This window comes from Lepisosteus platostomus, chromosome 2 (genome assembly GCF_059453375.1).
Source record: "Lepisosteus platostomus isolate fLepPlt1 chromosome 2, fLepPlt1.hap1, whole genome shotgun sequence".
NCBI classification, from domain to species: Eukaryota; Metazoa; Chordata; class Actinopteri; order Semionotiformes; family Lepisosteidae; genus Lepisosteus; species Lepisosteus platostomus.
In genome coordinates this window covers 20,677,373-20,693,732 of record NC_142612.1, presented here as the reverse complement: position 1 = coordinate 20,693,732, position 16,360 = coordinate 20,677,373, and the positions used below count along the sequence as shown (strand labels likewise).

The 16,360-nt window shown below is 36.2% G+C and overlaps 1 protein-coding gene across 1 annotated transcript in view; it reads left to right on the top strand.

Moving 5' to 3' along the window:
* Positions 1 to 16,360, top strand: part of diaph3 (diaphanous-related formin 3) — a 459,783-nt gene that overhangs the window by 84,125 nt on the left and 359,298 nt on the right. The window contains exon 4 of the mRNA XM_088603117.1: positions 29 to 133. Within this exon, the coding sequence (XP_088459243.1) occupies positions 29 to 133 (105 nt within the window). The remainder of the gene's footprint in view (positions 1 to 28; positions 134 to 16,360) is intronic.

Sequence of the window (16,360 nt, the reverse complement as noted above, 5' to 3'; positions counted from 1 at the left end):
ACACTTTTTGTGTTTTTTCTTTTGTTAGGAGGACATGAACTTGAATGAGGACAAAAAAGCACCCCTCAGAGAAAAGGACCTCAACACTAAAAAAGACATGGTGATTCAGTACATGAGCACAGCCAACAAAACTGTAAGTGTTTGCAAGGATTTTGTACATTTTGGCTCAAATGTGACATATACAACATTTCAATATTGTTTTTTTGGGAAAAAATCATACATACCATTTCTGCTGTTAAGCTTAAAGTTAAAATGACAGTTGAAGATACAGGAAAAAGAGAATTGAAACAATCAAACCTTGATTGAATTACTTGTCATCTCCATCAAAGAGATAACTAGTATGTTTCACATTCTTATCCTAATGTGCTGATGTTAACTGATAAAAAATTCTGATTTTTAACCTCTAGACTCAACTATTTTTATCAGAGAATTTTGAGACAATCAAGCATATTCGATTTTTCACACAGTTTTATCATTTTTTTAGTTTTACATTGACACATAGCCAAATGCCTGTGATGTTATAATGGAAGTATACAGTCAAGTATACATTTTTCAAGAATGGTGGTAACAAAGAACCCTGTGGACCCTCTTTAGACATTCTTGATTATACATTTGATTGTGTAATCTACCTTGTTTATAGCCCGTCTTAATATTTGATTTTTTCAAATGGTTTGACCATTTTAATGGTATGTTTTATTTAATAATATAAGGTAAAATAATCTCAGAGCTTTTTTCATACTGATAGGTGGCTGGACAAGAGATGTGCATTGTAGCAGTTTCTAGTAAACTTAGACTTGAAGGCACCTATGATAGTTTTACATAAAGTGGTTTGCATATAGCTAAGACACTATAAAATAAGAATCAAACAGACAGGCATAGAAATAATTGTTCTGTATGGATACGTGATTTACAGTGGTGTCAGCAGGAAGCAGTGTAACTTTGTATTGCCTCCTCCTACACTTAATTATCATTTGTTTTGGTCTTAGAAACAATTTTGATATACTGAAACTGATTAATATGTTGAAGCCTTCCGATGCTGGGTACGCAGCAGAATGTTAAACTTACTTATGCTATATTGTGATGCTAGTTATAGTTAATAATGAAGCACAATCCTTGATGGGTTTCAGTTTACTTAATGGCTGATCATTCATAAGAACCTTTGTCCTTCAGCATTGAACCTATGTTAGTGTCTCATCCCTTTGTTTTCTAAAAAAAAAATATTTTAAAATGTCCTGCTTATCTAAATTAAGAGAGATTAATATTTCTAGCTAGTGTTTTTGCAAGTTTTCATTCCAGCTCTGTCTGCCAACCTAAATCAACTCATTTCTGGCTTAATGGGACTCATTTTAACAATTTCTTAACCTGGTGTTCTGAAGAAAAAAAAACTGCAGGCACTGAACCACTAGGACCAGGATTGTATACCTTGGGTTAAAAAGATTGACAGCTTAAAATACAGAAATTGTCATCACATATTTATATATAGCTGATCTGTAGTTAAGCTTATATGTCAAACCATTTGTTTTTTGTTTTGGTTAATATGCTTCTTACATTATTTTTTGCTGGAAACATATACTGTGTAGTTTAATAGTGCTGGGATATCAGGATAATTTTTGTGGGGTTTTCTAATAACAAATTTCATTCTTATGCTAAGCTAAAAGTCAATTTTCTTCTGACGGAATATTCTAGTTCCCACTGTGTGCTGAATTTTGCTGTATAATTTTTTGAGATCTAGTTAGAAAGGCTTTACTGCAACTCTTTAATTGTGGTTACATCATGTATTAGTATTCAGTATTTGAATGTATTATGCTGTGTGCCTTTTGAACGCAACATTTTTTGTGCACAATCCCCATTCCCCAAAATTATCAGTCGTTTTACGTTGCTCTTTCCTTTTTAGCAGCAGTATTGAATTTATTTTAGATAAAATAATAACTAACTTTTCTAAGTTGTTATTCTGCATTTGTGTATAAATATATTTTACCAAGCCTCAGCCTTACCCCTCATGCAAAACATTGATACAGGCTGTTTTTAAGAGCTGTTTATTTTTAAGAATGTTACATTGGTTAGTAAGTAAAAAATGTATTTGTTGGTATGTATGTACTGTACAGAAAAAGAAAATAATTTCATTATATTTTTCCCTGCACTAAATATGTTTGTGAAAATATTTTGTTAGCTTGGTTACACGGGAGTGTAGTATCCTCTCATGAGGCACCAGTAATGTAGGGGTTGTGCATTTACTGGGACAATTCTTAATTGTAGCAGTAAGTCACAAAATGATTCTGCTGATGGTATTAGAATCCAACCTTGTGGGATAACTCAAACAACGCACACACACAGGTACTAATAAATGAGAATACATTTATTAATACATAAAATGTGCATATAAACATAACAGATCTTATCTTGAGGGTTAGCAGAATACAAAAGGTATATATTCAGTCACGAAGAGTTGCACATACCAAGAGGATAAACATTCAGTATATCATTCATTTAGACTGTTTCGTAAATGAACTTGGTTACAACTTCTACACTAGACACTCAAAACAAGTACATCACTCATAGGAATTAAATTGATATCAACTGGTTGAGATAACAATTGAATTATCGAGCGGTAATGCACTGAAGTTGAATACTCATCCATTTGTGGGGATTCAGATCTCCTGCAGACACAAAGAAGCAAAGGCAGGCTTGTTGTTGTCCAATCGGCGCTCTCTGGCTCGGTGCCAGGCAGTGTTGTTGCGGCATGTGACGGCGTGCTGCTGATGCTCTCTGAAGACCGGCTAGTTAGTTTTGGCTGAAACTAGCAAAGTTTGGGCACAGAAGAAAAGTGACTGCGGGTCCAAGCAGGTCGGAAGAAGACTGGTTCGTTCCTGATGAAGCGCTAGTCCTGAATACTGATTCAGCTGTCCACAGTTCCGACCTGTTCACGAGGCTTGCTGCTGATGCTAACCTCAGGTGGATCCTTTGGTTATGCGCTGGCAACCTCCGTCCTCAACTCTTAGAACAAAGGAAAGTCCTGCTACTCGGATACACTGGCCGTTATGTGGTGGTCCGGGCTGAGTCTGAGGATGCTCAGGTGGAGCCCTGAGGCTGAATGTCCAGGAGGCGTGCTGCGAGAATGTCCTGCTCTTGGGAACTGTGTTCCCTTGGGAACTGTCCTGCCCTTCCCAACTGTTCTGCCCTGCCAACCGTTCCAAAGGCCTTCTGTGTTGCCTGTTTTTACCTAGAGGAACTGCAGGTCGCTCATTGGCTGAAAGTTTCATGAGTATCAGAGACCCACGTGGGGTTAACCTGCCCTATCAGTTCCTGATTGGCTGATGATGAGTAACCATGCCCTCTGACCTTAGGGTCGTAAACCAACTTTGAATCAGACTCTCCCTTGGAATCTCAGACTTTAAGGTGCCAGAGATGAACATTTATTAAGGTTGCTGGAGAATATCAGGAATTGGGAGTTGCTCCTTATCAGGACAATCTATCAGCTAGAAAAACCTTAATTGTTATCCAAATGGAATGGCCTCTCTCAGTATCAAGCAGCACTGAGATGAAAGAGAGAGGGACTGGCAAGGGAGCAGAAAACTTAATTCCTGTATTTAAATAAGCCTCGTCGCTACAGGAGTAATGTTTCCCAATGGTACAGTGCCAGAAATACTTAAGTAATGGTGAATTTCCAATGTTTTATCAGACTTGACTATTAAACATGACTATTAAACAGCCAGTGTTTCCATTATGACATGGAAATTCTGTTTAACTGTAAAATCTGTTAAAAAATGGTAGCCTTAATATATTTTTCTGACATTTTTTGTCTCTAAACCTCTTGTCTAGTTTTTTGCTGATTTCCCACTTTGAGTTTGGAATATGTGCATTTTTAGCTGTGATGTGATTCTCCTTGCCTTTTGGGACTTTTGATGATAAAATGCCATTAGATCTTAGATGACTAATTTAAACTTTTCATTTCCTTACTGCAGTGTGTTGCAGGGGAACAGCTTTGTGCATCTATTATCCCAATGCCCTTGTTACAGTATACAGTATGTGCCGTTATAGTCAAGTGGAAGCCTTCCTTTTAGAGTATGAAAAAGCTAGCCTTTTAGGATCAGAGCTTTAGGATGCTTTATAAAACTTTCGCTGTCAGCTAAAATAGTATTTTCATCTGAATACCTATTAAGAAATACAAGGCTCTAATAGCTTTTTCTACAAATAGTCTGTGGAGGTTTTTGAGATTTGAAATTATATTTATCAAAGTTGCAAGAGATCTTTTGAAGTTCTTGCATGTCATTTCTAAAGCAATTTAAAAACATAACTTATGTTTTTGTGATTGAACATACTGCATAACTATAATTATAATTTTATTCATTAATGATTTATGTTAAGCTTGATTGTAATGATTGTAGCTTGATTTTTTTAGTATAACTTTTTTCTAGGTTTTGATGCTTTTATTATTTTAGCCTTGTTTGCATTGGTATGAGCTTCGAAGAGAAACTGGGCAATTTGGATGCAATAGTATTGCAGTATTGTCATCTCAGTACCCCCATCATGCATGCCAGTGTTAAAACATAATCTGAAAGTCTTCCAATCTATTACTTTGATCCTTAAATGCAGTCTGAGTCTATATAAAAGCAAGTTTTTTCAGACGTTTTGGCCTAGTGTTGACATTGATTTATTGGATGCATTTGTTTTCTGTTCATAGCTGTTACATTGGAATTTTATCAGAATCCATTTCATAACGGTTTTTGTTATAGGCTTAATTATCAAATCTTCTCATAACTCAAATTGAAACTATGCAGTACTTGCTACTTTATATGCTAAAAACAGAAAAAGTTAATCCATTATTGAGTTTCCTTTTGAAAATGCTAAATTGGAAACATGAAGTACAAGAACATCTGAGAGAGCAAGAGAAAACTCTATTTCTGCAATAATTTCATAAACTGAATGCATGGGATTGTTTTTGTGGAAGAGTGTGATTATCATCATCATTATTGATTTATTTGGCTGATGCTTTTATCTAGCACTATTAGAGAGCTTACTTATTTTTATCTTGCAGATTATGGTATCTGTTCCACCCAGCCCAACTGAATAAATAATGTGTGTAAAATCCACAGCAGTGCCCTGGGATTTAAACCCATGAGATTGTCATTGGTCCAGAGCCCTAACCACTACTCCTTACTTTCACTCTGGGGTTTAAAATTGTTTTTTTAATAGTACCAATGCCTTTTGTTAAAATGCATTAGGACAGCGGCAAAATTCCATGATCTAGTGCCATTTTAGGGAAAAACTCCATCAATTGGAACCAGTGATAGATTCCAGACATGGCATCAGTGCTGAAGATGAGTGGTTTAGGCAACTGCAATTGTTAGATTGAAGTTGAGAAAGTATTATAGTAAGAACTTCTTAGCAGAGGTGACTAGTTCTGATCCTTGGGATCCAAAATCCTAGAAACTAGGCTAGATTTTGAACATGACAGAAGAACATGGTGGGGAATGATCTGCTGATCTTGTTCACCCTAGTGTTTGCAGATAGCAAAACAATTGATTGGTTAACTCAATCTAGGAAGTGGAGGCTTCAAATTACTGGTCTGTATTTGACTTCTATAGAAGCTATCCTTTGCTAGATACAGCACCAGATGAGCAAAGCAATGGTTTAACTGACTGTACAACAGGTTGTTTTAGACTTTGTGAGTTTTGAGATTGTGAGAAACTTTAGTTGCTTTTATGAAACAATACTATGCAACTATACCTCATAACTTCCCGTGACAATCTATTTTCTAATTCAAATCCATGCATGAGTTTAGAAAAACTAGAAAAGTTTCTAACTCTTGAGATGACTAAGATGCAAATTCACTTGCCTTTTATCTTTTTCAATTCTGGCAATCTGGCCAAGTTAAGTGTATGGAGTCGCATTGAATCCCTCTGCAGGTATGTACTCTACCTACCAAGCTAGTACACCATAACATGGCAAAATGTATAAGAATGTAAGGCAAAATGATAGGGAGTTGTGAGGTTTCCTGGCACACCTGGCACAAGAAGCCTCCATGGCAACTGTCAGCATTATGCCCTACAGCCTCACTCTTGATTATATTATATGCCAGCAGCCATATCACCCTGCAACTCACAACTGGCAGCCCACTGAAGCTGCTGGAAGAGGTGTTAGTGGGGTCAGCAGGGGGCGCTCACCCTGTGGTCCAAGTGGGTCCTAATGCCCCAGTATAGTGATGGGGACACTATACTGTAAACAGGTGCCGTTCTTCGGATGAGACATAAAACCGAGGTCCTGACTCGTTCCCCATCTATGAACTGGCTTCATTACTCTGCTCTCCTCCCCACTAATAGCTGATGTGTGGTGAGCGTTGTGCCGCACTATGGCTGCCGTCGCATCATCCAGGTGGATGCTGCACATTGGTGGTGGTGGAGGGGAGACCCCATTACGTGTAAAGCGCTTTGAGTGGAGTGTCCAGAAAAGCGCTATATAAGTGTAAGCAATTATTATTATTATTATTATTATTATTATTATTGTTATTATTATTAGATTAAGCTGAAAAATACTGCATGAAACTACAGTGTTTATAATTGACGGGAAGGTTTATCCTATAGAAACATTTGTATTGTACTGATAGCGCAGTAGATTTACTGTGATTAATTTATAAATGTTTGGAATGTCTTAATATGGTCGGAACATTTAATGTAAAATACTTTAATCCATACAGTATGTGTTTGAGGAAAGTACTGATTTATTATGATTTGCAATTGATTTGAATCTTAACTTGTTCACCTTCTTTCTCTAATCAAAATAATACTGTTGTATTTAAGCAGAAAAATACTGCTTAGGTCACTTCTCTTGATGTTTGAAAATATACAGTATGTCTCATTATATATGAAGACTACACTGATTGTAAAATGAGAGAAGTTTTGTGCTTAAATTGAATATTTAATTAATTTCAGGAAAATACATTTTTTGCATAATGTTTCCTGTAAAGGCCAGTAACTACTGCAGTAGAATACCTTAGTCTATACAGAAGCGCAGGTGGGTAGCTGCGTCAGTATGCGTAGGCTGCAAAGGAACAAGTAATAGGTTTATTCAATGCTAAAAAAGAAGAAAGAAAACACAACTTTTCGGCCGTGGAGCATTCTTCAGGTGTTTTCTTTCTTTTTTCAGCCACACCTGAAGAAGGCTCCACGGCCTAAACGTGTTTTCTTTCTTCTTTTTTCAGCATTGAATAAACCTATTACTTGTTCCTATATAGAAGAGCGTTCATTTTATTGTGAAAGTAAAAAAAAAATTCTCTATGGAGCAATTTGCGATCCTTCTGCAGTTTATATATTTCTCTTTCTGCGTATTATCTGTATCTTATTTAGTGTTCATTCATCTTTGTAGTATGCATTCTGAAATATTTTATAGACATGCACACAGTAATTTAGTGACTTTACTGATAAGCAACAGATTCCATTACTAGCTGTGGACTGAAAAATATTAAAATGTTCAGGAAACAGGTCTTTTATCTTCACACTCAAGTCTTTTCTCAGTTCTTATCATTAGTGTAGGCTTAGGTGCAAAGATTGCATGGTACCAGGTAATAGTTTTTTTAATCTCCACTGCATTTATTCTATTAACACTTGTCTCTTATTCTTGCGATTCATGATTGAAGAACTTCCTAGTTATTTTAACTCTTGCACTGATCGTAAAATGAGAAAATGTGTTCTTTTTCAGCTATTTTTTTCTGCTTCAGTATTTCTCATCTTTTTAGGATATCTCATGCTTTGTCTAGCACTAGTGATTTAAAAAAAGAAATTATTATACAGGTATTAGAAAAGAGTGCTATGAATATCAAATGTGATCTTTGGGGAAAAATAAAACTAAAGCCAAACTTGGAGCCCACTACTTTTACAGTAGTAAAATTGTTTTTTCAGGACAGGGATAACACATTTCTGTGAAATAAATTTATTCTGGACATGTGTTTGGGAGAGAACCAGGATGTGTTTGAGACTACGATTGAAGAATGTTGTATAATATTGAAGACTAATATTTTGTTTCATTGTTTGTTGAAAGTTTCAAAATACTTGTATGGCTCAATTTGACTGCTTGCACAACATTGCTGTTAGTGACATGCCAGTCAGTCAAAAAAAATCTCAGAACTCCTGAATGATTTTTCTTAATGCACGTAACTGACAAATGCTATTAATATTGAAATAAGACAATATCTAAATGAATGTAAATGTTTGAAAAATTAAGTTAAAGTGTGATTTAGGAAAAAAAAACATTGTTTCCTTACTGTTTTACTTAATGAGAGGTTGTGGCTAATGAAAAGACCTGTCACTCAATGCCAGATGTGTTTTTTGATCTGGACCTAATTCAAGACAATTAATGTTTTTGAAAGTGACCATATTAATCTTTTGATACCAGTTGAGTTATTGCATTGTGAATTGTGAATTATTGTTTTTCTAAAACATAAAACATTGAGCAAGAAAATCTTAGTTTCTACTAGTGATCTCTTATTTCCTTATCTGTAGATTAATATGCTTTTGAACTAGAAAGGAAATGTCATTTTGATTCTGAAATGAATTAAACTGTTTTGATCTTTTCCATAGAATACTTATTGTACAGTCATGTTGATGAATATAATGGAACACTTTTAGTCTCTGTTGCATTTGTCTGATTACGTCACTGGTAACGTTATTCCTCTGATTACTGATTAAAAATCAGTTGTTTTTCAATGTCAAAAAGTCTTTTGTTTAGTTTTCACTTTTGAAATTCAGGGTGAGTTATCACCTTGTTTCTCTACAAATAATTGCCTTTCAGTAATGTCTTTTTTGTTGGATGTGTTCCCACTTATGGGGTAATTGAAACTATAGATTCTGGCATTGCTTTCTTTCTTGATTTAAAGCGAACTTGCTCACCTTTGATAGCCATTAAGTAGCTAAGGCATGATTAGTGTTTATTTGGATTCATTCCTGATGTACAGGTTGTTTATTAATGCTTGAGATAAAATTTTATGTTAATAAGTTATAATGGATTTGTTAGTTTTTCCAACAAAGAGCTGCAACCATTTTCCTTTATTGCTTTCACCGCTTATAAATGTAATCCTGTCTTTTAAAGTAAATATTAAGGCCATTCTATCTCTTTTTTTCATCTTTACAACATTGACATCACACTTAGGCAGATTTAGTGTAGTTCTGATTGATAGTGCCCTAAGTTTTCTTAGGATGTTACAGGCATAGTATATCTGTATATCAGTTTCTTAGTCCTATTTCCCAAGAAGACACAAACATTGATAATAAAAATCACACTGAAGATTACAGCCATAGTAAAAATGCACAGCATCACAATAAACTAGGTCTCTGTACTGATAGAAGTTTTGTTAAATGTTCATGTAACAAAATATGCCTCTCCCCATGGCAAAATATTTTATTCTCTTCAAATCATCCATTTGTAATTTTGTTTCCACAGAAGAAGGATTTCATAATTTATTAATATCCATGGGTTTTGTATAACTTAAACAACAAGTATAAATATACAGACAGCCTTATGCAGATATAATTCAGAACTGTAAAATGAAAATAAGCAGAAAACAAAATAGTAGACACGGTTGATGAATGATTTCTTGCTTAATTTGTTGAGTTACTCAATTTGTCACTAAAATATTGACAATAAGCAAAAAAACAATCGGCATCATTTAAAACCGTTTATATTGCACTTTTTAAACATGTACTTGCCGCAATATTGTACTTACCACAAGAAAAATAAAAATGACATTTACAAAGCTACATATGGTAATCAAAATCTGAGATAAAACATCGCTAAATTTTATAATTTAAATGAAATAGAAAAGCAAGTACAAACTCCTGAACTGGCAGTGATATACTAAAAACAAAGTATATTCATTTTCATCTTTTGTGTGGAGCTAGATCACTTAGAGAAAAAAAGTGTAAAAAAAAAAAGGGTGCTGTATTTTTGTTTCTGGAACATTAACTGCACCAGAATGAACACCTCTTAATTTCACCAATGCAACATTTGCAGCCAGTGAAAAATCTGTGATGCTTTCTTGAAACACTATGATTTACATGAGACATTGCTGTGAAAATAGTCGAAGGACAAAAAAGGCAGGATGTTAGCCGACGTCTACGTAAGAAGAAATGGTAGTGGTGGTAGTATTGGGCCCTTAAATGCCTACTTATGGAGTTGTTTTTTATTGTCAGTGATTTCACCTCACAGCATTTTTAAAGTATAGTTTGGATAGTTTGATACACAAAAATATTGTTGGGTGTTCCAAGTGCTTTAGCTGGTAAAATCTCATGCTCAGAGCAGATTGAGCTCCATAATCACTAGTGTGAGATTGGGCACTAGCCAACTGTGACTGGGATTCCCCAAGCAGTAGTGGGCATAACTGGCTGAGTGCCACTGAGGGTGGGAGAAGATGGGCAGAGTTCTTAACTCTTTGACATGGTGACTACAGCAACGTCCCGAGTGCTTACAGACATATAATGCTGTCAGTATGATATGTTCCTGTCTAAACCTTTGTTACGCATAGCTTGACGTGCTAAAAGACAAAGTTTTAAAGGTGGTGGTTAAGAGGAGTTTGTCTACAGTTCTGCATAGTCTCCTGTATGAGAGCACAGGGTCTGTAGATGCAGGGTAAGATGTGAAAACCACAACTGGCTGTTCAAAATTGGGTGGGTATAACAAAGATAATTGTTGCTTCTAATTTAAAAAAATAATAATGGTGCTGATCTGACCGTTGTAAATATACTGTTCTGTCTCTGTAATAATTTCAATGACTGGACCCTCTAGATATTGATGTCAGAGCTCATAGAATGCAGTGCATGATTTAAACTACACATGCATTTCAGACTTGCTTGTCAGAAATGTTTGCAAATAATGAAGTGAGTATTTATCTAAGGTGTTTGTGTAATTTATCACAGTTATGATTGTTTCATTGTGACAATAACATTAACAATCATAGAAATATCAGAAATACATTTGTGCATTATGTTTTGTTGGAGTTGCTACTGGTGCTGAAAACTAAATTTGTATTTTACAGACGTTTGGACAGTAGTTAAGTACAGTTTAAACACATGAGTAATATCTACATAAAATATGAATTATGGCCCATAGTTTCTACATTTTAAATTGTAGAAACACAACTTTTTCACTTACCAACCATAATAACCAATAGATGTTGTGTCAGCCTATACTGTATAAACATCTTGTTTTTTTATATATTGCATTATATACACATTATTCAGGGGCCTGAGTATAACACTGTGACTTGAGTCTGTACCCTTGTAGAAACATGAAAGAGATGTCACGCATCATCTAGTGAATTTATTACTCTGACTGCTATTAAAATCCCTCTGTTTAAGTCTTGCACATTAGAGAAGTACAGAAGACCTGCAGGGTGATTTAACTTAAGGATATATGAATTCTTTATGTGAGGCCTGCAATTTGTTTTGGAGACAGTAATTTTAGTTTGTTCTTTATATTTTTTGCATGCAGAAGAGTATATTGGTAAGATCCTCTTGTAAATCATGTTTGAAAGGTTTCATCATCTTTTATCCCCAGTGGCTGTAGGTTATGTTATTAAGAAAAGCAATTCTGTTGTAGCCTTGACTTCTTGTGGTGTTCAGTTCTGAAAAGGCCTCCGATGACAGATGATGATTGATTATACAAGACCTTTTCCCCATCTGCAGCATTGGTATGGATTGTTTCTTCCCACTATTATGTTATTAGCAACTGTTGAAGGTAGAGCCTGGCATCATCAAAGTTATTAATGTGCCGATTTGAGAGTTTCTTGTTCCAATTAAAATAAACACCTTTAAAATTGTAATATGAACCATAAGACTTTGCACTTCATACTAGTTAAAGTATGATGATTCCAATTATTTTCACATCTGTGGAGACTTGTAACCTTGTTTTGCAATTCAGGTTACATCTTATGGCTTTAAATGACAGCGTAGCAGAGTTTTTCAGCATTTTCATAAAATGTCAGTTTCAGCAATTAGATTGATGTTTCATGAAAAGTCCAAAAAATTAGAAACTTTAGCGTGAACAAATTACTGTTTGAATTATTTGTTATGAAAAGTTGAATTGATCTTGATAAAAAGTGATCTCTGAGATACACGAGGCTTTGAAGACAGAACCACTGCCTGCATCCTTTATTTATTTAGTTATGTAAGAAAAAAAGTCAAATCAATAAATACCATTAAAGGTGTCTTTATTCGGATAAATGTTGCCTCTATTTCTACCCAACTACTGTATAGACATTTTTTAGAATGCAAATGGCAGGTCTGTACAGTATAAAAACATGGGTCTTGGTATTTATTTTTTGCAAATGGATAAGGCTATATGTTCTTAGTTTTCACTTGCATTTTCAAAATACTTAATGGGAAAAAAGAAAGGTCTTTTGCTGAACAATAGTAATAAGAATAATGAAATGTAAATATGTGCAAGATACAATGAAGCTAATTACTGTATACTGTTCAGGATGAAGTAGTTCAAGTTGGTAGCTGCGTCAGCATGCGTAGGCTGCAAAGGAAAAAGTAAAGGTTTATTCCATGCTGAAAACGGAAGAAAGGAAACACAATATTTCGGCTGTGGAGCCACCTTCGGGTGTGAGAAAGACAGAGAAGTCGGCAGCTGATATATCACAGGAGAGCTAAAGCCGTGAGTGTAGAGGAGGTGGGAGCAGGGGGAGGCAGAGAGGGCAATCAGGTGGTATGGAGTTGTTTGAGAGTGAAGAGTGGTGTGAAGTCAAAACCTGCAAATGAATAGAGAGGATTAGAAGGTAACGAGTCTGTTGTTGAGAGAAGGGGGAAGGTGTGAACCTAGTTTCAGAACAATTTTGGTTTCGGGTGCAATAGAAGTTAAGAATGTGTCAAGATTGAGCTGATGAATCGGGACCCCCGGCCTCACAACTGCATTCCTTTGGTGCTTCCCTACAATCCTAACATGCATCCTCGTGGTGGGTATGGTATGGATTACTTTGTCAAGGTACAGTGGGTATAGAAAGTCACCACCCCCTTTCAAAATTTTGTTGAATGACGCTCTGAAAATAAAAACAATTTAAGTTAGGCTTGTTCCATTTATATTTACACAGTAACCCACATAAGCCAAGTGAAAATAAAATTCTGAAAATTAATTAGGTTACAACAGTAAAATACCTTATTTGGATAGTGAAAACTCCCCTTACATTTGCATTTGTAAACTTGTTCAGGTATAACCAATCACCATACAGATCACTCAACAAACTAATTTGCTCCCACCTGTGATCAATCACCTATGGTGATTTTGATTAGCTCAGAATAAAAGCAGCTGTTTCGAGAAGATTCCACTGCATTTCAAAGCAAAGAATCCACTATGGGCGGAAAGGTGCTTTCAGAAGAACATCAAGATAAAGTTAAAGATAAAGGCACAAGTCAGGAGGGTATAAAATGATTTCAAAGGCTTTAAGTATCCCATGGAGCACAGTCAAGACCATCATGTGGAAGTGGAAGGCGTATGGCACCACCCTGACCTTGCCTAGATCAGGCCGTTCCTCCTAACTAGATGACCGACCAGGAAGGAGACTGATCAGAGAGGCTACCAAGAGGCCGATGGCAACTTTGAAGGAGCTACAGGCCTTTATGGCAAAGACTGGTCACTCACTGTGTGCATGTCACAACAATATCACAAGCACTCCACAAATCTGGCCTGTTTGGGAGTGTGGCAAGAAAAAAGCCATTCCTTAAATAAAGCTTAGGTTTTGCTAAAAAACAGCTTAAAGATTCTGTGGCCAAGTGGCAAAAGGTGCTGTGGTCAGATGAGACCAAATCGAACATTTTGGCCGGAATACAAAACGGTAGGTCTGGCGAAAACCTAATACATCTTACCATCCAAAGAACACTATTCCTACAGTAAAGCATGGTCATTGCAGCAACTTGTTGTGCGGGATGTTTCTCTTCAGCTGGGACTGGGGCACTTGTCAGGATAGAAGGGAAGATGGATGGTGCAAAATACAGGCAAATTATTGAAGAAAACCTGCAGCCCTCAGCCAGGAAGTTGAAAATGGGAAGATGGTTCACCTTTCAACATGACAATGACCCAAAGCACACCGCCAAAGCAACCATACAGTGGCTGAAGGACATTCACCTTCCTCTTCTTGAGTGGCCTAGTCAGAGTCCTGACTTAAATCCCATCGAAAATCTTTGGAATGACTTGAAGAGGGCAGTCCATCAATGGTCACCATGCAGTTTGACTGAGCTTAAACAATTCTGTAAGGAGGAATGGGCAAATATTCCTCCCTCTAGGTGTGTGAAGCTGATAGGGATGTATCCAAACAGAGACAAGGCTGTAATTCAAGCAAAAGGTGCTTCCACCAAGTATTAACTCAGGGAGGTGTTCTCATATCCAACCCAGTTATTCTACTTTTTTATTTTTATTTTGCTTTCTTTTTTCACTTTGACCTTGCAAGCTACAATTTGTAAATAAAACTGGAAATCGTCTAATTTCTTTTGTCTTCTTTTTGGGCTTTAGTGCAACAAAAGGTGAACATTTTAAAAGGGGGTGGTGACTTCCTATACCTACAATAACTCAGTTGGTGTATCATTACAATCTAGGAGTTCTGAAAGGAAGTCTTCTGACCGCTCCATCAGGTTGCTCTAGTTTCCCAATCCCATGACAACGCGATTAAGCAGGCGGTCAATGCTTTTAGCTCATAATTAAACAGCACTCACCTGATTACTAGAGTATATTTATGACCACTATGCTGACATTGGGGCACTCAGCCTTACATCTGTCACTTGGTGTTTGCGTCTCAGTGCTTGTACCTCTTGAGCTCGGCTTGTTTATCCTGATTGACCTTCTCCATGCTACTTACTACAATTCCTAGATTCCCCTTTGATTTTGTTTGATTCTTCCATGCTTGTGTGTTTTCCAAACTATCCAAACGTGCCTTCCATTCTCCAGTGCTTGGACACTTGCCTGTTAGCATTTGGATTTTTCCTCCGGTGTCTCCTTTGTTTCCCTTCAGATGTGCACCTGCTTCCATGCTACCACTGTGTGGCTGCCTGGCCGCACAGTTGCGTCTCCGTGTGCCTGCCTACTTGCTCCTGCAGCCTCACTGTTTCACACCACCTTTCCTGAGCACAGCAAAAGAACCTTTCTTCAATACAAACCGCTGCCTCCTTCAGGCGCATTTAGTAGTCCATTACACAGTTCTGCTAAATTCCACTATGGCCTACCTAAAGTCTTCTCTTAATTCAGTTAGTAAAGCATTTTCTTATCCACCTTATCCACCTGAACTGCTGTGTAGTGGTGCTACTGTTATAATAGCTGCTTTCATGAAGTGGGTTCCCTCCATTTCTGTAAAGGTTTTTTAGGTACTGTTGGATGGAAAGTGCTTTATAAATACAAACAAATATAAATAAAATATTCTAGAAATAAGGCTTTAAGGTTATAATAGTTTAGAAGGTTATTGACAGGAAAAAAAATAGAAACATTTATTTGTGTTTGTGTGAACTGTGCATGTAGCTTGATAATTGCAGTACTCCAGTTTTGCAACAAAAGAGGGTGTTTTTTGTTGTACTGCCAAATTAACAGGTAGCCTTCCTCAATACCTGAATACAAAATAAATCCATTTGTGCAATACCTTAGATCTTTTATTCAGAGAATGCTGTTTTGAAGACGTTGCTTTTATTGTGTTCATCACATAATATTTGATTTTTTCCATATGTATTCCATTAGAACTAAAAGCATTCTCTCCCTTGTTTGCTAAATTATTTTTTTACCATTTTGTATGTTATATTTCTTGAGGATGTGCAAGCTGCAAGACCAAAAAAAGGCTAATCTTGTTCTGAAAAAAAAAAGATTAAAACATCCAGCTGTAGACCTTTCTTTTGGTGAAGATTCCACATTCCATTTTTTACTTTTCAACATGTAATGAACTTCTGTTTTTAGTGTGCAGTGATCTCCAAATGTATTCAGATTAATTTATTTCTGACACGTCTGTATTAGCTGCAACTGGATCTACTTATCTTAAGTAACTGCAGGGCTGAGATCCAAGACTTCCAATGAAACAGAATATGTTTTTGGACAAGCTCCCTATTCCAGTTTAACCTTTTGAATAAAATAATAGTTTTAACTATTGTTGACACCACTAAACATCACAACATATTGAGAGTAGCAGCTGGAAGATAGGGGTGAGCAGATTTAAGTTTCTTCATATCACACAGCCGCACCCTCATCAGACTTTCTGCATATTCCTTTTGAGAGGCTGTCTTCAGTGTAAAGCTATTTGGAATTATTTTATTTTCTTATTCTGCAGCTGCTGGACTTCCTTTGGCATGGAACCAGTAGACCAGTAGGAAAAGACAAACTGCATTGGGAGCTGGATAATTTCTTT